Source organism: Dendrobium catenatum, unplaced genomic scaffold (assembly GCF_001605985.2).
Source record: "Dendrobium catenatum unplaced genomic scaffold, ASM160598v2 original_scaffold_71536, whole genome shotgun sequence".
Lineage (NCBI taxonomy): Eukaryota > Viridiplantae > Streptophyta > Magnoliopsida > Asparagales > Orchidaceae > Dendrobium > Dendrobium catenatum.
Window position 1 is genome coordinate 1,583,583 of NW_021389983.1, and position 21,302 is coordinate 1,604,884.

The following is a 21,302-nucleotide window of genomic DNA, read 5'->3' on the forward strand; positions in this document are numbered from 1 at the left end:
TGTATCTGACATGATTATACTGAAAAAGACATTGAAAAATCAGGAAATTTTTTAAGTATTGAACAAGAACATCGGTTCTAATAAGTAAGTCCACTCCTAAAATTTAAATAAAACAAAAGCAAATTCTTTGATTCTTCAGTCCATTAGTATTTTAGTTATTTTTTGTTATTTCTGATAAGCTTTTATAAGATTTTGGCCTGCCTGGAATGGTTTTTTATTGTTTTTTAAAATAACTTTTTAGTTTAAAATTTTTTGTAGTAAAAAGTTGCTCTAAAGAGTAATAAAAAAATTATCCCAACAGGGAGAAATTATTCTGTGAGAAGTCCGGACATGAAGAACCGTTCAAATTGCTGCGTATTTAATGAGTATTTATAAATACTAAGTAAATATGCAATAAATAAGCAAATACTCAATGAATACTAACAAAAATCCCAGTAAATACTCAGTAATACTCACAATTGAGTATTTGCTGAATTTTTATTAAGTATTTGCAAATACATATCAAATACTCAAAACGCAGCTTTTCATTCTTCAAAATGGAAGATCCACTCTCATGAGGTTACATATAAGAAGGTGATCTTCTTCACTTTCACATGCTACTTTCAGCTAAAACTTTCATCAATATAGTTACAGTAATGAAAAGCAATTTCCGATTTCTTTGAAAAATATGATTATGAAAATTTTTTTGCAAGTGCGTATTTCCCATGACTTCATGATCATATAGATTGAATTATGGAACAACTAATATTTCTGTGATATCATGATAGTTTCAATTTGCAGAAGCAGGGTCTGCAAGAGAAGGTTATTACATCAATAACAAGCATCTGCAAGCTACTGATTAATATAACAGCGTCGCAAATCAATTGTAGCAAACTAGCATAAATCTCATACCAGTTGCAGTCGAGCAGGTATGATCATGCCAACATATAGACGCAAAGCTGAATTAAGGAAAAAGACAACTTTCATGGAAAATAATAATCAAAATCATCATTTTATCATACATGTCGACAAACACGGCCATGCACAGTTGATATATTGTCCGCATATTATGAACAACAGAGTATTATAACCCCTTCATCAAGGTCAAAAATGTCGACCAATATTAATTCAAATTACACTTTCATGAAGGTACTCAATATGACATTGATGTTGGAAAATTTCTATATGTGAGTTTATATATTTATACATATAAATAAAGTATTATACATTAGACGTTATTTAAAATTGAGTCAATTAAATTTATGATCTATTTAAGAATAAATTATTATTTGACGTATGTGGCATCTCATTTAAATTTGTATGAAATTAATTATTTGTGTAGATGTCAAGTATTTATTTTATTTTAATTATGGGCTGAAATAAAATTAAATACATTTGAAGTATAAAAGGGTCATGATCCCCAGTTTAAACGATGAAGTTCTAATTTTCCTCATTTCCCATCTTGAATGAAAAGAAGGGCCTCTCTTAGAGAATGCCGCTTCAAACGTCGAAGATTGAAGACCTCGATTTTGCATTTCAATGGATTCAGGTACGATTCAGATAATTCTTCTCGATGATTTGACATGTCTTTCGAAGACGATGAAGTTATTTTTTGTCTCCATTAAATCCTTACAATAGGAACATAGAAATGATGAAAAGAAAAGACACAATCAAGAAATAAAACCAGTAAAATGGGGAATATGCAATAGGAAAACAAGAAAATGACTTTCCAGCTTAACAAATATAAGGAAACAAATATAGTTAATGGAAAGCTTTTTACCAACTTTCATTAAAATGGTGCGCACAAGTACCTACCTCAGAATACAGTAGTGAATAACATGGTGATTACAAACATCCAAAGCCCAGAATTTGCAAAGAGTGAGCCGTATATGAAGATTCAATCCGTTGCATAGTTAGTCCTACATTAGTCCTTCTTCCAGGGAAAAATCAGTAGCCAGCCCTTCATGTCCATAAAGCATTTCAAGGTCTCTGGCAAGTAAGACCTATAAGAAACAAGACATAAGTTTTGTTTGGAACGGTTTTCTTATTGTTTTTTAAAACAGCTTTCTAGTAAAAAATTTTAATTTTTATACTAAAAAATAACTTTAAGAAGGAATAAAAAAACCGTCCCAAACAAAGCCACAGTTTGCTAAACTTCAACTGCATCTGGAATCCTGGATTCACATTTCATAGTTGTCTACCACATCGAAGGCACATACACCTGCTCTTTCAGATTTTGTGTAGCACTTTCAGTTGGAAAGCCTCTAACGGCTCCAATAGTCCACTGTGAAATGATACCTGCAGCAACAGCAAATCTGAGTTGCCGTTCCAAAATGTCCTGATCCTCGTACATCTCTGGATGTATTGTGAGCTTTCTCATAACTGCAGCAACAACAGCATCACCAGAGCCAGTGCGGTCGCAGGTGAAAGGAGTAATGAGCACATCCTCCGTCCCAACAACTGCCCCATTGAACTTTGGAGTATAGTAATGGATACGAAGTGTTCCATCAGTGACAAATAAGATCTTTATTCTGTCATGCCAAATGGGAGCAATCTCCTCAGGAGTGTAATGGTAATAATCACGAATCTTTCTGGTCTGCTCATATGACTCTGAATAGTATTGGGGCCTGTAGTTTTTCTTCTTCTCATAGTACTCTTCATCCAAGAGAAATTCTAATTCCTGCCTTGATACTTCAATAAGATCAGACTCGTCCCATGCTCTCTTGATCAGTTCCTTGGTCTCATCGCGAGAATTCCAAAGGGGAAGTGGCAGGTTTAGATCAAAGAATATTCTGCTATCGAACTTCTTCGACCATTTAATCGCTCTAAACAGAGCAGGTTGCATTGTAGGAGATAAAAGAACCTGTGAATTGAAATGAAGTATCCTAGCCTGCATATTTTGAGAAAAATCCTATTTCAATCACCCTTTGACTGCACTCAGGTCAAATACAGGAAATTGAGGAGAATAATGCAATTCCTAGGACACTGCATGACATCGGACAGGATGGGTCGACAACTCGTCGACGATCCGGTGACCGCGTCCGAACCAACTCCAAGAACTCCTCTTGGGAAAAAGAATTCAGTTCTTAGGATACAAAAATGACACAACTCAAATTTTATTAATCTCCAAAATCTCCCTATTACAAGTGTGACTATATATTTATAGCCAAAAAGAAGTAACATAAAAGGCTACATGCCACCATAAAGAACACTATATCTATATAACTATACTAACAACTAAATGGAATTTAACTATCCTGAAGTTAACATGATTAAGTGGCTCAGCTCCGGCGTCACTGTAGTTCTAACTTCTAACAATGTATATGCATTTCCAACCCTACTAAATATCTAAATAGAATTTATGGTAATACTACTTTAAGTGTGTTGTTTCAAAGCATATTTAATAATAGTGCATCTGTAGCTCAAAGCATAGCAAGGCTCGCATCATGCTCCAACAAGGTGGTTGTACAAGTGCATCAAATAGCTTGTTATTCAGGCCTCACAATAGCTATAGTGCATAAAGCAAGGCGTGATTAGTGTAAGCAATTATGACACCATTGATGCAATTCTTTAAATTGGATTTTGTCTTTTGATGGAGAGAATGACTATCTAATAAAGAAGGATTGGCATAGAATATTGTTGCAAGAGCTAGTGATTTCTATGAAAAAAACTACAATTTTTCAAGAACAATATAAAAGAAAAGATTAAGAGTTTTCCTTTGAGGCTAGAATACTTGAAATAGCTGAAGGTGATGAAAAAGATTATATTGTATGAAATGATGAGGCTATTTTGATTTATGAGGATAAAGAAGATGAGTTTGACTAATTTAATTCTTGAATATGAATATGGAACTTATAATTGACCCAACTATAACTAATCTTTTAAGCATTACTATTTCCTTTATGATAGTCACTTTCATATTTTTCTTAATAATATATGATCTCCACTTTTGTGCATGTTACTTCAATGCCATGTACTTCTACAAGTATAAAAGTTTTAATTACCATTCTAACTGCTTTTATTATCATCAGTAGCAGAACAAGTTTTTAAAGGGAGGGAAGGCAAACAAATTACCCTAAACTTAAGGAGAGCAAAGCTTCTTAATATACTTAGTTTATAGACAGCTTTCATAGTATACATAGCCAGACTTTTGCTTTGTTTGGGATGGCTTTCTTACTACATCTTAAAGCAGCAGCTTTAAGAAGCAGGTAAAAAGCTGTCTCAAACGAAGGCTTTATCTCAATCCTAAGAGCAAAGGGCAAGAGCTGTCCTCACTCAGATCTAATTGAATGCTATTAACCTCAATACAGTTAAACAATATTATCTTTTAATTATGCAATGAGGATAATTTTTTCCCAGTGATGACTGAACCATCAACTGTCAAGTTTACAATTGAGGATCATGCAGAGTACAGCATAAGTGTACTAAATCATTAGACGTGAATGTCAAATTTTGCTCGATTTGTATTTAAACTACCCATGGGATCTTCTCATTCTAATCAAAATTAGCATGGTATCAGTTCAATACCTCTTTTAGGACAGCAACGTCAATCTCAGAACTCAAGAAGGAATCCTCTGCACAAGCCTTTACTGTATCCGCCACCATCCTCCTGCGTTTGCCATCATCTCGGAACCCTATCCGCATATACGAAGACGCAGTACTGACAGCTGGATCGATCTTCACTGCTCGAGTCTGGACTTTCTCCATGTTCATCTTGTAGACGAGATCGTTTCCGAAATCATCATCCCCAACTTTCCCCATGAAGGCTGCGCGACCGCCCAGTCGAACGTGGGAGATGGCGACATTCGACGGCGATCCGCCAGGAGCCCTTACGAACTCCGGCGGATTCCATTGCAAGCCCTTCCACGACGAGTATTGGTCCGGATGCATTCGCCGCTCGGATACCCTAACGGTCGGCACAAACTCCCTCTGCGCCGCACCGAAACAGCAAACCAGAGGCGGAGACTCGTAAGGGAAGTCTATTTCATCGTCGAAAGCCTCTTCCTCCTCCTCAGCCCCCGTCGCTTTTGCTTCAGTTTGGGCATCAGCGACTTTGGATTCTTCCAAAGTTGAATCCTTTTCCATGGAAGCGCGCTTTTTCTTCACGGATGCTGACGACGAAGCCTTCTTACGAGTTTTTTTAGCACGCTTTGGGGGTTCGGGAGCTCCGTTTCCGCCATTGGTGGTGGCTCTGGGAGCTTTTTGGCTGAAGGATAAAACAGAGAAGAAAAGAGGGTTCCATTGTGGGGTATTGGAAGGAATGGGTGAGCTCGACAACAATGGTGGAGTCAGATATCGAGCGTTGAGGAGTGAAACCATGACCTTGTCTACTGCAACTCTTTCGATTGTTCTTCACTACCCTTCCCTTTCGAAACTATCACTGCCCCTACTTCTCTCGGTAGTAAGGCGATAACGCGCGCTGGCGACTGCGCTCGAGCAAGAAGATCACGGGAAATTTGGGCCATGACTCATGAGCTTCTTTATTTCCTGTATTTCTGTAGAGCAGAAGAGTTCAGTGTTGTGTGGATTGATTATCTCATAATAAATTATTATTTTTATATAATTATCTCTTTAATGCACTCTTCAACGATAGAAACTAACTTTCTACTATTCACTATATATGAATTAAATAACTTATGTCATTGATTTATAATCAGTTATGTCGTTAATTTATATTAATTAATTAATTACTTTTGCTTCAAACTCGGTGTGATGTATGCTTTTGCACTCTACTTATTAAGCTTTTGAAACTTATGACAATCATAAAATTTTAGTATTTCTTTATGTTATTTCTTAAATGATAGAGACAAATCATTCAATCTTCAATGCAAAATATGTTCTTTGTCAACTCTTTTATTTCTTTCTCCATATTTTATATGATAGCCGATTACTTAGGCTTTTGTTTAGAACGGTTTTCTTACTGCTTATTAAAGCAGTATTTTTAATATAAAATTTGTGATAAAAAATTGCGTTAATAAGCAGTAAGAAAGCTGTTCCAAACGAAACCTTAATCTCACAATCGAATTATTCCATTAAATTTTTTTAATATTATCATACTTTTATTTTATTTAGATTAAACGGGTGCAAAAGTTATGGTGAAAAGATTTTTATTTTTATCTAGAAAATTTTGATGTAGCAAAACCTCTAAGTTCTTTAATTTTTAGTGATGGACATCAAGTCATATAATCTATCAAAAGCTAGTACGGAAATCATTCACTCATGAGGAATGTTAGAATAATTATTTATAATATCATATATCTTATGGGCGTCCCAACTATATGTGGCGTGGCCTTTATTGGTGCTCGACATTTTCTTACTTCAAATATGAGATCATTATTGCATAATGATCAGGGGCAACAAATTTATAAGTAAAAGTTTAGAATTTGACTTGACTCTTATTTGTTCATATCCTTAATCGTTGTATGCTTCACAGATATGTCGTGGGTCCAATGAGGCAACGCCCCACTGGTTGGAACAAATTTTGGTTGTAAAGATATTTTTCGGTTGTCTTTACTATTTCTTTTTATACATGGTTCATCGTTCCCTAACAATAACGCATCTACACAATGTGTTAAATTATGCTAGGGGCAATTGCCTAAAGATCATAGTTTTTTAAAACTTTTAGTGCGGGCAATTGCCTAAAAACCCTTGTAATAAAAAAAAAAGATGAAGATGAATAAATTATATAAAGAATCATATAATAAAGTTTTTTTTTTAGATGGAGCAATTGGGTTTAAGGTGAATCCATCCCAATGATCCTCTTGTTCTTCATGGACATCCTCGATACAAGCAAATTATTATAACTCATGTTCTATGCTAGCTTTGATCTTTGCTTCAAAATTGTTTATATTTGCTTTAGAATAAACAATTTTCTTGAAACTCATTGAATCAACATAACATGAAACTGCTGATAAAACTTTATCATTTGTAATTTTACTAGTTAAAAGCCCATCAATCTATATGCAAGCTCATTGGTTTTCTTATCATTATGGTTGAAAGTTAAACGATGATACTTGAACATGTGAATATCATATGCTACTCCTCTACTTTACAAAGACATTACATCTTCTCTCATATATGGGTTTTTTTAATAATCTGCCATGAATATTATATGATTAATGAGAATGTCAAGTATTATAACAAGCACCTTAGATTGATCACTTTCACCAAACTATATAACCATTACCATCACCACAAAGTTAGGATAAGCTTGTAGACTCTGAGATATTTTGTTAATGTGGCTATATAATTCATAACCATGACTAGAGGTGTCAATATTTGATCCGACCCAAACCCGACCTAAAAATTTCGGGTTCGGGTCAACCCGAACCCTAACCGGGTCGGGTTCGGGTTAGGGATTTCAACCCGTTTGTAAAACCGGGTTGGGTTCGGGTTGACCCGGAAACCCGAAATCAATCCAGTTTGACCCGTTTTAATTAATTTAGGAGGATTTAAAAGGATTTTTATCAAATAAGTAAATGATATTTCAAAAAATTATAAACATTATTGCCCAAATTAAATTAATCTTGATTTATTTTAAATTAATTGAAGTAAATCTTACCTTAATTTGATTTAAATTTAAATAAATTAAATTAAATAAAAAATTTAATGAAATATACCCGAAACATGTCCGGTTAGGGTTGACCCGAACCCGAAGCGGTCGGGTTCGGAAAAACGACCCGTTTGTAAAAGCGGGTCAGGTTGAACAGTGTCGGGTTGGACCCGAACCCGACCCGTGACCCGTTTTTGACAGCTCCAACCATGACCTCTTTGCTAGGGCAAATCCCTTCATTATCTTCTCTTAGCACAAAAAATATTAGCATGTAGTTCCAGAAAACCATTTAGATATAATAATTAAAAATATGAGCATAAAATAAGTTCTTATGTACACTTTTTTTAGCGATTGCCACACAATTGAGTATTTATTCGAGATTTTTGGCCATGTGATTTTTAAAATAATGATGTTATGAATTCAAATTTTTATTTAAATATATAAAAATAGTTTTTATGTTCAGTTAATGCTTTGGAAGGTTGTTACATAAGATCTCTCATAATTTGATTAATTTATAAAAATGTGAATTTCTATTCAATAGTATTTTCTGTTGCCTATTGCCAAGGCATTTTTGGCAAACTTTGAATTGAGTTTAATTATACTTTATTTAAAATAGTACATTGAAATATATGAATATTAAATGAAATGTAAAAATCTTTTTGTGAGAGAAGGGATTTTGTTAACTATCAAATATGAAATTTGACGACGAGAAGGGATTATGCAAACTTATAAGCCGGATGGCTCTTCTAGTATTCCCTAAAAAGGGATTTTGTTGGCAGATAGAAGGGATTCTGTTGGTGGCAAGAACATATTCTTTTGGCGAAGAGAAGGTCGGATTCTGTTAGCGGCGATGAGGGATTCTGTTGGTAGAGACGAGATATTCTGTTGGCGATGAGAATGAATTATGCTAATCTTTAAATATGTAAAGAAAATTTTAGCCTGAGGAAAATATGAAACTTATTAGAAGATATTATTTATATTTTTGTAAGTTTAAGTTAAATTTCAATAGTTATTTAGATGCATTCAGTGTCGGTACGTGTTTCAGTTCCAATTTTTTATATAGTACTTCAACATATTATTGCAACACAATATTTTCAGTTATTTTGGTTTTAGGTATTTATTTTTGTTTTAGACTATGATGACCTACTGAGCCGTGTTAGCTCATTCGTTTTTTACTTATGTTTTTAGGCTAGGTAAGGAGTAAGGAGCAAGTCGTGTAGCGTTCATAGTAGGCTTTGATATGTGATGTAGATATATTTTGATTAGCTGGATATAAAGCCTTAGCCACTGCTACAATGACATTTTTGTTGTCTTCTTACAATTTTTCAAATCATAGTCCAACAACCTACTTATCTTCATTGTGAAAATATCTTAACCATGTCCTTTGTCAATAATTTATTTTTTAAGCAAGAGCCAAACACGTTGAAATAGATTAACTTTATTTGGGAGTGCTTACTTTTAAGAAAAATTATAGCTCTTCAAATCAATTCAAAAGACCAACTAGTAGAAATTCTTACAAAATTACTATTTTTAACCCATTTTTAGTACCTTGCGATAAGTTGACAATCCTAATACTGTATCATTAAATTGAGAGGCACTGATAAGAGATACACTTACTTGATAGGTAATAGATCATTCTTGTTAAGCCAATATGATATATAACACATGTTCTCAATTTATGTATCAAAAGCATTAATACTCTACTATTTCATCCTTACCTCACATCTCTAATAACCCGTACAATATTCACTCTTTATTGTAACCAACCATGTACCTTATGCATAATATACTCCCTCACCAAGTATAAAGTATATGATTTAGGTATTGCATGAAGGCTACAACATAGAAAATGAAATATTTATTTTAGTTTCACTCATTTGTTTCATTTTATACTCCATATTTCTTACATGTGTTCATTTAAACATGGAAGGTTATGAACTTCTTCAAAATTAACCCAAACATGGGAAAAGCTATTGTATTCTTATACAATTATGTGGGCCTACAAGTCATTTGAAATTGGTTCAATATGATAATTCTGCATACCAACAACCTCCTATCACAAATTACTATTATCCTTTACTCATTTCTGGTCTATCGATGCTTGCCCTAAAAGGTTCTCTTCATGAACTCCATAACCCCAGTTTGTAATCTCATGAGAAACTCTCCATTTTTGTTTGAATTTCATTCCCTTGCATATCTCGGTTCAATCCAATGTTCGAATCGTGTTTGAATCAAAATTCAAACCAGATTCAGATTCGAATCTGGTTTAAATCAATTTGAATCAATTCAAACAAATTTTGTAGGATTTCAACTTCAAGGTATAATAAGAATTATGTTTCATTTAAAGATTTTTTTTTTTTTGAAATGGAATTTATGACAACTCTCTCTTAATAGCAAAAATATTTTAAATTAGGGGATTTACATACATACCACTTTATTTTTATGCTATTTATAAATCTAACATCCAAAATAGTAACATTACACATCTAATACATATATATAACTTTAATATCAAATATACCACTCCTATATTTCATTCATACCATTGATACCAACTTACAAACTTTAATATTTCATTTCATGCATTCATAATTGTTTCATGGGTAGTAGATATATAATATTAATTTTTTAGATATTAGATATATAAATAACATAAAATAAAATGATACTTATGTAATTTATATTATTGAATAGATAAAGTTAAAATTAACTTAAACGGGAAAGAAAGTTGAAAAAAAAAGCAAATTCTTTTTAATTTCGTGAATCCAATGAATCCAAATTAACCGAGTTATTTGTAGGTTTTATCATTGCAAAGTAACCTAAAATGAAGGATAACTCTCCGGCTCTTACCGGACCAAAGGTCCTTCCGAGGTTCCTGCTGCCATTGACTTCTTTTGCCGACCGCCTCCTGCTTGTTGACACTTCTGCCCTGCTCGGGTTTACTGGAACACGCTGGGCAACTCATCAGCCAGCCTGAGGAGCGCCTCCCTCTCCCCTTTCTCCGATTGAAGGATCTGTTACCCACGGAGAAGTGAGGTGAAGAGCTCCCATTCTTCCTTCTCATGGCGAAACGCCAGACTGAGAGCGTCCCGCTCTCCAAATTTGGCGTTCTTGTCGCGCAACTGGAGTCTATCGTCGCTTCTGCTCCTCAACAATCTCCGGACCCGCTTCTCTGCTTCGATCTGCTCTCCGCGCTAGTAGACGCCATCGACGGAGAGTCCCAGGTTTTATTATCAACTTTACCTTTATACGGTCGAGTCCTCCCTATTCTTGCCTTTATTGTTTTGAAATGCTCAAGTCATGGTCCTTCTGCTTTCACTCCTTCGACCTTCTCTCTTTCATTGTAGTGTTAAATCTTACTACACCAATAGGAATCATTGTAAGAGCAGTTCAATAACAATGCAAAGAAAGGGCCAATTGATGAATTATGTTTGTGATGCATTGTCATTCTGTAATCGCAGGAGAAGATTGTGCAGTGGCAACGGAAGTGCGAAGATGCCTTGTTTTCCTTGCTTGTTCTGGGTGCTAGGCGTCCCATCAGACGTCTTGCTTCGTTAGCCATGGTGAGGGTAATTGGAAAAGGTGACGGAATTTCCATATATTCAAGAGCAAGCAGTCTCCAAGGATGGCTTGCTGATTGCAAACGGAGTGAACCCCTTTCCTGCGCTGGTTTGCATGACTACTTGATCCTTTTTTCCATAACCTTTTCCTCGTAGAGAAGTCTAAACTTTGTGTTTTTGTTAAGAAATTCAGTTTCTTAGTGATGGCATTAAATTTCAGAACAAGATCTAATTTTCTATTGTTTTGCAGTACTTTCCCAAAAAATTAAGCATTTGTTCCCAAAAAAATGAAGCATTTTTAAGCAAATGGCAACCTTCAACCAATTTATATTTCTTACTCCTTGAGTGTCTAACTATTTTCTATGCAATTCAAAGCTAATTGGTCTATGGAAGCGCTTCAAAGTATATGCAAGTGTATCGTCAACATCTGGAATAATTGACCTTTCATCTACATTCATTGCTCTTTGTATGAAATACATCATAAATCCTTTATGAGCAAACCATACAGTGTTTTTAACTGTCTCAATAACTTGGAATGATATTTTTAATTTTTTTAATATTCTCACATCATAGAGGTCTCATAGGAAGCTTTCAAAGGATTAAATAAAATATAGAGATTTGTAAATTGCATATCTGCATGTGTGAGCCAGTTGAGGGATTTATGACAAGAGAATATTACTTTGCTGTAGGAGGAGTTCCATCGAGCAGTAATTGGACCATTTATGTTTATTGAATTGGATAATATCAAAAAGAGAAATGCCGTGAGTTGAGTAATTGAATTTTAGAATTTCAAGATTTACTTGTGATATAACTTGGATGCTTAAAATGTAGTGCAACCACTGTTGAGAAATCATGACAATGACATCTTTTGGATGATAGTAGAACTGTAGAAGTCATATTTATGGAGGCTCATGAAAACTGGAAGTAAAGTTTGTGTGTAAGGTCTAGGAAAGAAAATTGTATGCTAAATTTACTTCACATTGAAGTTTTATAGAGTGGTGTTACTTGCGTTTAACTAGTGGCATTAATTGGAACAGAAGATAACAAGATTTCAAAATCTCACCTCTAATTATTTTTATAAGAAGAATTATAATTATAAATAAATTGTCACTGAGATAAGATGTGACAAGATAGTTAACAAGGGTGAATAAGTAAATGGCATTAGAATTGGGATGATTGGAAGAACAAATAAGTCAAAATTGGAAATTATAGGGTATATGAAATTACATTAATAAAGAGCCAATGCTAGTCTTGCAAGTGGATTTCATAGGTACTTATAAAGTGAAAGAAGGGTGCTTGGTTATATTTCTACTTTAATGTGTTATCTCTAAAAAAATTTTGGAGAGTTATACTAGAGAAGTTTGATTTTTGTATGAGAGCAACCAATTAAATTTGTGTTAATTTTCTTTATTTGCTACTTATAACAAGTTATGAATGGAATAGAGCCAGGAGCTTTGATGCATGCAAGGGGGGGGGGGGGTTCAAAATAATATGAGAATTTGCTTTGATGCATGCAAGAGGGGGGGGGGGGGGTCAAAACAATATGAGAATTTGTTTTGATCCTTGGGCTGCTGGTGCTCTCGGTTTGGGCCTTGTTTGCTTTGATTTGGAGCTAATTTTTGGGATCTACTTGGTTCTAGCTCATAAATGCTTAAGTTGTGACTTTAGCTCATTAATTCAAAAAGGTTTATCTACTAATTTTAGCTCATTATGTGTGAAAAAATTTGGCTTTTCCTCTTCCCCATGCTGCCTTCTCGGTTTCCTACTTGCCCTCTCGATTTCTCTTGGGCTTTTGCTGTTCCCGTGCCTTGGCCCTTTGTTTCCTGTGTTGGCTGGTTTTCCCGTGCCTTGGCCCTTTGTTTCCTGTGCTGGCTGGTTTTCCCGTGCAGCTGTTCCGTTCTCCTGTTGGCTGGTTTCCCGTGAGCTGCTGGGTGGGGATTTCCGTGAAATGGCTCAATGTTTTCTGTGCAGTTTTGCTGTCTTTTGACCTTATATTTGCTGTCATTTGGCCTTCTATTTGGTGTCTCTTGGTCTTCCATATTCCCTAATATAGTGGCTGTTTAGCTTGTTTCTTTTCTTATAAATTAGAGATGTTTTGAGGCTTGAAAAGGTTGGTTATGTGGCTGATTTTTGGAAGAAAACCTATGGGTTTTGATTGATAGCTTGCGAGCTATGTATCCCCTTCTCCTTCTTCTAGGATAACTTCCGAGTTATGCCTCATTCGTCTCGGCTTCTAATCTCTTTCGTCTCTCCGCAAGTTTCATTCCACCTGTATCCTTCTTCTCAAGGCAAAGCTTCTTTAGGTGTTTGTTTTTATTTCTCAAGTTTGTAAGTCATTTTCTAAGTGTCTTGTAAGTGTCTTCTTATTATGATATAAAAGGTGTATCTTTTTTAGTATTTTCTATATTTCTATCTCCTAGGAAGGTTTAGCTTTTGCTCGCCTTCCCAAATTTTTGCTTGCATCAATTTGGTATCAGAGCAAGTTCTTATCCCGGTTTGTCGAGTAAGTCTTGGTAAGTCATAGCAGTTGTTGTGTGTGTCATGAGAGCCTAGGTTTGTAAGTCTTCCTTGGTTGTTTTGTGTCTTTTTTTAAAGAGTTAAAAGAATGAAAAATCATAAAAAAATTGAGTCCATTTTGGAAGAATGCAACCTAGAAGTTTCTAAAGTTCAAAGTCCAATGGACAGATGGATGCCGTCAAAAGGGAGTTCAACTAATCCGCTTCAGAATGAATTATACAAACTTCAATCGAAGATGCATATGTGTACGGAGTACATGAAAAAGAAGCAACTGTTGCAAGCTCAGTTTATGCAAGAACGAGATGAAATTCTAAAAAGGTATGAAGTAAATATTCAAGAGTTAGATGCACTTCCACTGTCACCTCGGATCAAATCAAAAGACAACTCATCAGGAGATGAGTTTTTCAAGTAGGGGAGTATCTGATGCATGCAAAGAGGGGTCAAAACAATATGAGAATTTGTTTTAATCCTTGGGCTGCTGGTGCTCTCGGTTTGGGCCTTGTTTGCTTTGATTTGGAGCTAATTTTTGGGATATACTTGGTTCTAGCTCATAAATGCTTCAGTTATGACTTTAGCTCATTAATTCAAAAAGGTTTCTCTACTAATTTCAGCTCATTATGTGTGAAAAAATTTGGCTTTTCCCCTTCCCCATGTTGCCTTCTCGGTTTCCTCCTTGCCCTCTTGGTTTCTCTTGGGTTTTTGCTGTTCCCGTGCCTTGGCCCTTTGTTTCCTGTGTTGGTTGGTTGTCCCGTGCTTTGGCCCTTTGTTTCCTGTGCTGGCTGGTTTTCCCGTGCAGCTGTTCCGTTCTCCTGCTGGCTGGTTTCCTGTGAGCTGCTAGGTGGGGATTTCCGTGAAAGGGCTCCATGTTTTTTGTGCAGTTTTGCTGCAGCAGTATTGCTGTCTTTTGACCTTCTATTTTCTGTCATTTGGCCTTTTATTTGGTGTGTTTTGGTCTTCCATATTCCCTAATATAGTGGTTGTTTAGCTTCTTTCTTTTCTTATAAATTAGAGATGTTTTGAGGCTTGAAAAGGTTGGTTATGTGGCTGATTTTTGGAAGAAAACCTATGGATTTTGATTGATAGCTTGCGAGCTATGTATCCCCTTCTCCTTCTTCTAGGATAACTTGCGAGTTATGCCTCATTCGTCTCGGCTTCTAATCTCTTTCGTCTCTATGCAAGTTTCATTCCACCTGTATCCTTCTTCTCAAGGCAAAGCTTCTTTAGGTGTTTGTTTTTATTTCTCAAGTTTGTAAGTCATTTTCTAAGTGTCTTGTAAGTGTCTTTGTTGTAAGTGTCAAAAGTTGTAAGTGTCTTCTTATTATGATATAAAATGTCTCTCTTTTTTAGTATTTTGTATATTTCTATCTCCTAGGAAGGTTTAGCTTTTGCTCGCAAAAATTTGGGGCCCTTCCCAAATTTTTGCTTGCATCAAGCTTGAGATGTATGTAGAGCAAGGTCAATCCACCGAGGTCTCGGAGTCAAGAGAAGCAAATGATTGAATAACTGGCAAAGTTATACATAAGTGACATCTCTTGGTTGAACATATATATTGAGGTCTATCCAACATGTGAATGGTTCTGCACATAAGGGTCTATTTGGCTCGGAATGGGATGTATTTTGAATTGTTTGTTACTTTTGTTGAACAAGTCTTACCTCTATTAGATTTTATTTTTAATAAAATTCTATGCGGAGGGAAGACTAAATTAGGCATCATCAGACTTTTGTTTGGTTTGAGAATAGGATTAATTATTATAATGTGATTAATTCTACCAAATTATCAATTAAGAAAACAAGTCCCTTGTTATTCAAAGATGATTTACTCAAAATACAATGAGGTTTTGTTTGGTACTGATGGTGTATGCTTTAAGGTCGGTACATTATTCATGGTGGCGAAGTTGTTCTTAGGAAAAAAGATTTCCATTGTGTGATTCTAGCAAAATTGAAATTTGGGCCATGATTGAGACCATATTTTTCATGAGTCGTTGCATCTGCTAGTGGTATAAGTAGAGCTTGTTAGCTCGATAAGCGGGCCCATGTATATTCTCGGGTAAAACCCTAGTTTTAAACAATATATGCTGTGCTTGGTGATGAATGCCATTCCAATTTAAAGAGGGATAGCTGTTCAAAGTCTTGGTGTTTGCTTGTATAAGCGGGTTGGAGGGAAATTAAAGTCAAGGTTTTAAAACCGGACTAGATCGGCCGGTTCAACCGGTGGCCAGTCTGGCGGCTAGTCTAGTTCCTTCATTAGAATCATTTAATACAAAAATAGGAGAAAAATTGGGTTTTCCCCGGTTGAACTGGATAATCGTTGAACCGGCGGGTTTTAGAAGAACTGTCTGGTTCTTATTTTGTTTAAATTACAACAATTCGATGAAGATCAAACGAGTGAAAATTTAAATGTAGTGTCCTAAGAAGCGAAACACATGCAAAAATTCCCTCCAAGAACGCGATTCGATCCGTCCTTTGTCTCCAGGCTCTTCATCCTGAGCTGTTTGTGATTTCATTCCTCTCCGACGGCCAATTTTCTCTGTCGAATAGTTGCAAAAGATGGTAGGTATGCTTCGTGTGCTTCTACGCTCTATCCCTTCTCTGTTTTCCCTTCTCCGCTGTGCTATATAACATCTTGAATCCAAAAGATGATGTGTAGATAGGTAGTTCTTGTTGAAATCACTAAACATCTAACTAGATTTTTTTCTAAGATTAATATATAAATGATTCTTTATGTTTGAATGAGCATTATTTAGATGGTAAAATTAATTCATACAGATTTTGGGTGGAACATCTTTCTAAGTCTTTGGATGAGTTAGAAGTTCCATGAGATGCTATATTACATGTAACTGCAATCACTCAAGTCAATGCAAACATCACATATTTGTTTGCATCATTATATATTTTGATATTGATAATAGGTATGCATTCCTCCCTTAATGAAATGTCGTTTGGTCATCCTGTGCGGGAATCGAGAGCCGCGAGATGGCCAGGCCACGTCGTGCGGGAACCTGGAACCGCAAGGTGTATCGTTTGGTGGTGCTATTGCTGTTACAGTTACTCTCCATTTATTAGGTTAGTTATAAATCCTGCCTAAGTTATTGTGAAATATTTTTTTATGTTTTATTAACTTAATTGATGCCACATTTGTGTTATGTGTTATTTCTTTATATCTTATAGACTTAATTGATGCCCACCTAATATGATACTATGCTATTATTGAAGAAAATCAGTCTTATAGGCTGATATGAAGGTCAATACAATTTTGTTGTGTTGCATATTAGTCTATTTTGAGTTATCACATATGCTTAATGAATGTCAAAATAGTGAGCATTTCAAAATTTTGATGCAAAATTGTTTCTTAAATTCAAGCAAATTTTAAGAAACGCAAAGGGCTTATTTTGAAAATATTTAGGTGCTTTGATTAGTTTGATATGAAAATGGATTTTAGAGTGAAGTTAATAAGTTTCAGTGAAATCCATAAGAGTCATAGGATGTTAAATGGCTACGGAGGTTAAGCTAATTTTATGAATTTTTATTAATACTATTATTTATTACGTCATCCGGTTCAACATCGGTTTGACGGGTCGAACCGTGAACCTATTATTTTTCCGGTTCATTGTCCGGTCCGGTTTTCACAACTGTGGTTTAAATAACTTTCATTGTTTCTTATTTAAAAATCATAAAAATGAGACTTTGCGTGTAAGGGTGAGGGGCCTTTTGGGTGTCATACCTGATGAGGACATCGAAGATCAACGGCTACGATCGTGTCTATTTATTTTGATGTATTTTATTTGTTATTTGTACTTTTCCCTTTCTACCCTCACTTGAGGGCTTTGTCTTATGTTTGCCCTAGGGGCAATTGTGTCATTTTATTTTCCTTCATGTATTTGGCTTTTTAAGCCCTCCCCTTCCTCTTGGAATGGGATGATGAATATTGATAAGGAAAATGTTATCTTGGTGATCTCTTAGTGAGTTCATGAGAGGAGAAGCCCGAGGAGGGTAATTTTCAATACCCGTCAACCTTTGGAAGAGTCTAAGGTTCGCGGTTCTTACGATCTCTTTGTGAGTTCGTTAATTACTTCTATCTTACTCGTATTTTTTTGTTGTTCATCTCCTTCCTCCCCTCTTGATCCACCCAAGTATTCCCCCTAGCTCCACCTTCTCAACCCACGGCCGACACTCCACCCGACCCCTCATGCCGCCGGCCCAAGCTCTAGCCGCCGGCCACCATCCACCTCTAGCCGCCGGCCACCATCCACCTCCTTCTCCCCATTGAAATCCTTGCCTAATTTAGGTAATTTAATCTTTGGACAGATTTTCGAAATTCAAATCCAACGAATTTGAATTTGAAATCTTTCATAATTTGTCATTCTATTTTTGGAAAGTTCTTAAATCAATTCTTTTGAATTTCAAATTCAAAAGGATTTGTTTAATTACTTTCTTAATCCTAAATTTACAGTTAGGCAAGTATGACACCTCATCTCCACATTCCCTCTTGCGCATTAATAACGCCAGCCCCTTCATTGGGCTTCCCATTAATTGCCCAATTAATCCCCCTCCCTAATTTGAAATTCAAACTTTAATTTCAAGATAATTCCCTCCATTATCACTTAAAAACTGAAATTCCTTTCAGTTTTCCCAAGCCCTACCCTCATAAATGCCGCCGGCCCCCCTATTGGCTTTCTCCATTGAATGAGCATTAATCCTCATCTTTAATTTGGGAATTCAAAATTAGATCTCTAATATTTTCCCTCCCAAATCTCTTAAACTGAAATTACTTTCAGTTTTCTAAAGTAAACTCCATCCCTCTTCCTCTCTCTACCGCTGGCATCCCCTCCTCCTCTCCAAGCCGCCCCTTCTCCTCTTGGAACTTCTTGTGGCGACCACTCATCTTCGCCTTTAGAATTAATGTGAATTCCAAGGTCATTCCTGCTGCCATTTACAGTAGGAATTCTTGTAAATCTGAGATTTTTCCCTGCCAAGCTATTGCTAAGGTTTCCGGGCAAGTCCTATGATCCGTCCAAAGGGTTCCTAGCCTTACAAGCTGCTGTCCCGGGCTGTCCAGAATTTTGCAGTCCAGAAAACTGCTGTCCAGCATCCTTGAGAACCAAAATTGCTGTCCGGAATCTGCTCCAGGCCACCTGTTTGCTGTCCAAAGACTCCAGTAAGGATTGTGGCTGTCCAAGTCATCCAAGAAGTTGTCAAGCACCACCTACTTCCGATCCAACCAACAAAGCACCACCGGAACGTTGTATTACTTCATTCCTTGGGTGAAACTCTTCCCCTAACTGATGCGGACATCCAACCGTCCATGCAGATCCGAGGAGGAGCTGAAGATCGACGACCGAGATCACTCTGTTTTATTTTCGTTTATTAAGTGTATTTTAATTTAGTTTTGCAATTTCCCTTTTTTACCCTCTTGTTTTATGTAAGCCCAAGGGGCAAATGTGTCTTTTAATTTCTTTTGAGGCCTATATATATAGAGGCCCCTTCTCTTGTATTTGGTATGATGGATTAATAAAAAAAAAATTGTGTTTTGCACTTGTGTTCTTTGGGAAGAACTTTAGTGAAATCCCTATGGGAGGGAGTCAGAGTTTCCACCAGCCGCAGGATGGGTCCGGGCTCGTGGCGTAAAGTCCCTTGGAGAAGGGCAACGTAGTACCCGTCAGCCGCAGGATGTGTCCGGGCTCGTGGTTGTATCTTTTATATTTTGTTTATTTGTTTGGTTCCTTCTTATTACTCATAGTCGTTATCTTCATCATCTTCCTATTTCCACCAAACCGGACTTAGCTCCACCACCTTTCACGACCAAGCCACAAGCCACCGGCCATCCCCTTGGTTTCCTCCCCTCTCCACTTGCCATCAAGTCTTTTCTAAATTGGTTTGCATATTTTAGGTAACTCTATTAATTATTCAAATTCAAACAAATAAATTTGAAATAGTTACTTAATTTATAATCCTTATTTTAGGAAACCTGCTTAATCAAAGCCCATTTAAATTTTAAATTAAATTGGGATGATATCTTCATTCCCAAATTTAATTTATTATTTTTTGAAAGCATTGATTGCCTCCATAATTCTCTCCCCTCCCACTAATGCCGCCGGCCCCATTACTGAATTTTAAATTTATTTGAATTTTAAATTCAAATATGAGAGATCATAAATCTCCTCATTAATTCTCCCCCTTTTCACCCTCATTGCCACCGGCCCCCCATAGGGAATAATTAGGATTTATTTCCTATTCTCCCAACCTCCACTATTGAAAGTAATTTTCAATTTCCCTCTCCTCCTTTGGCCGAAACTTTCCCAAATCCCAAGTCCTGATTTTATTTCCTAAACCAGATCCTGGCATTATGAAATAAAATTCCCCCCAACCTCTACATCCCGCCGTGTTCCCCTTTCACCGGATCTGGCCAAAATCTGTCCAAATTTCCTTTTTTTTTCCTCTTGGGAAAATTTGGGATTTGACATATTGCTGTCCAGCACTTTGGAAGAAATTGATTTGTTGTTATTTTCCCCACAGCTGTCCACGAGATTCTCCCTCCTTTCCTCTGCTTATTACTTGCTGAATTTCTTTTCAGATTTTGTGGGGAAACTGTTGGAATTCCTATCAGATTTTGTGAGAAAAATCTGAGATATTTCAGATTTCCAATAAAGAATTGTTTCCGATTTTTGGGACGATTTGCTCTTCAAAACCATAGAATTCAAATCTTCCTACCCGTTCTACATCACTAACGCTCTTATCTTCCTAGTTTACTTTTCGTTGATGGTTATTAATGGATTCATGAAGATAATGTCAATTATTCGCCGCTGGAACCTAGTAATAGGAAGAGTTGTGTGAGGGATCTTTCATAGACTACTCTTATTGTTAGTATTGGAATTTATTGTTGGAACGATTCATGTATGCAATGTCGGATTAAGCTGGCTATCTTTTGAACTTAACTTTTATTCATGTGAATTAACCTAAGCTAAGTACCACTTAATATTTATCTTATCGTTCAATTCCGCATAAGATCTTGCTTATTATTACCTCTAAATCTAAGCGTGCAAATTTCTTTAAGCAAATCACTTTCGCATGGATTGTATCACATCAATACCCCCACGGGGGTATACCTCCTTCACATCCCCAACTTGAAGTCTCTTTAATTTTTGTTGTCAGTCCTTAACATCCTCATAACTATTCTACTGTGTCTGCATGAGACCTAATTCCATAAGTTTCCTGTGTTGGACTTCTCTTCCTGTTTCTCGTTGTTGTGTTTGTGTAAGTTTTTTTTTTTGTTTTATTTCTGTCCCATTACATTGATAAATCATCATAGCCGACTGCCATAATCTCATAATTGTTATTAGCATGCTTTTTTTATTTTGATTCAATGTAGAAGCTGTCTGTCAATGTGAATTTTCATGAGAGCTCATCTGTAATGCTTTTTTTACTTGTCTTTCCTTGGTATTATTGTAGGTCTAGCACAATGCTTGGGGGAGTTATATCACTATTTTGGTCGAAAGATTACTTCAGGGTTGACTGAAACAGCCAATATTGCTGCAAAACTACTGAAGTTCCACGAGGTAATTCTCTGTTTGTATATGAAATAGAACCGAGTGTTCCCTCAAGGAAGTTTCCCTCGATAGTCTGTTGATTACTTGCAGTAAGGCGCCAATAATGGAATCAATGTTAAAATGCATAAATGCTCTGTGACCGTCTTCCTT

At 36.0% G+C, this 21,302-nt stretch overlaps 2 protein-coding genes across 2 annotated transcripts in view; one reads left to right on the forward strand and one right to left on the reverse strand.

Moving 5' to 3' along the window:
• Positions 1-1,725: 1,725 nt before the first annotated feature.
• Positions 1,726-5,500, reverse strand: LOC110108979 (fructokinase-like 1, chloroplastic). Its single transcript, XM_020839853.2, has 2 exons — positions 4,507-5,500; positions 1,726-2,869 (listed from the first exon to the last, which is right to left on the reverse strand). Exons 1-2 carry the CDS (start codon positions 5,296-5,298, stop codon positions 2,177-2,179), a joined length of 1,485 nt encoding a protein of 494 aa, XP_020695512.1. The 5' UTR covers positions 5,299-5,500; the 3' UTR covers positions 1,726-2,176.
• Positions 5,501-10,352: 4,852 nt separating this feature from the next.
• Positions 10,353-21,302, forward strand: part of LOC110108949 (protein SWEETIE) — an 83,751-nt gene continuing 72,801 nt past the window's right edge. Inside the window, exons 1-3 of the mRNA XM_020839817.2 lie at positions 10,353-10,755; positions 10,993-11,200; positions 21,055-21,161. Coding sequence (XP_020695476.1) covers positions 10,594-10,755; positions 10,993-11,200; positions 21,055-21,161 — 477 coding nt within the window. The 5' untranslated portion in view covers positions 10,353-10,593. The remainder of the gene's footprint in view (positions 10,756-10,992; positions 11,201-21,054; positions 21,162-21,302) is intronic.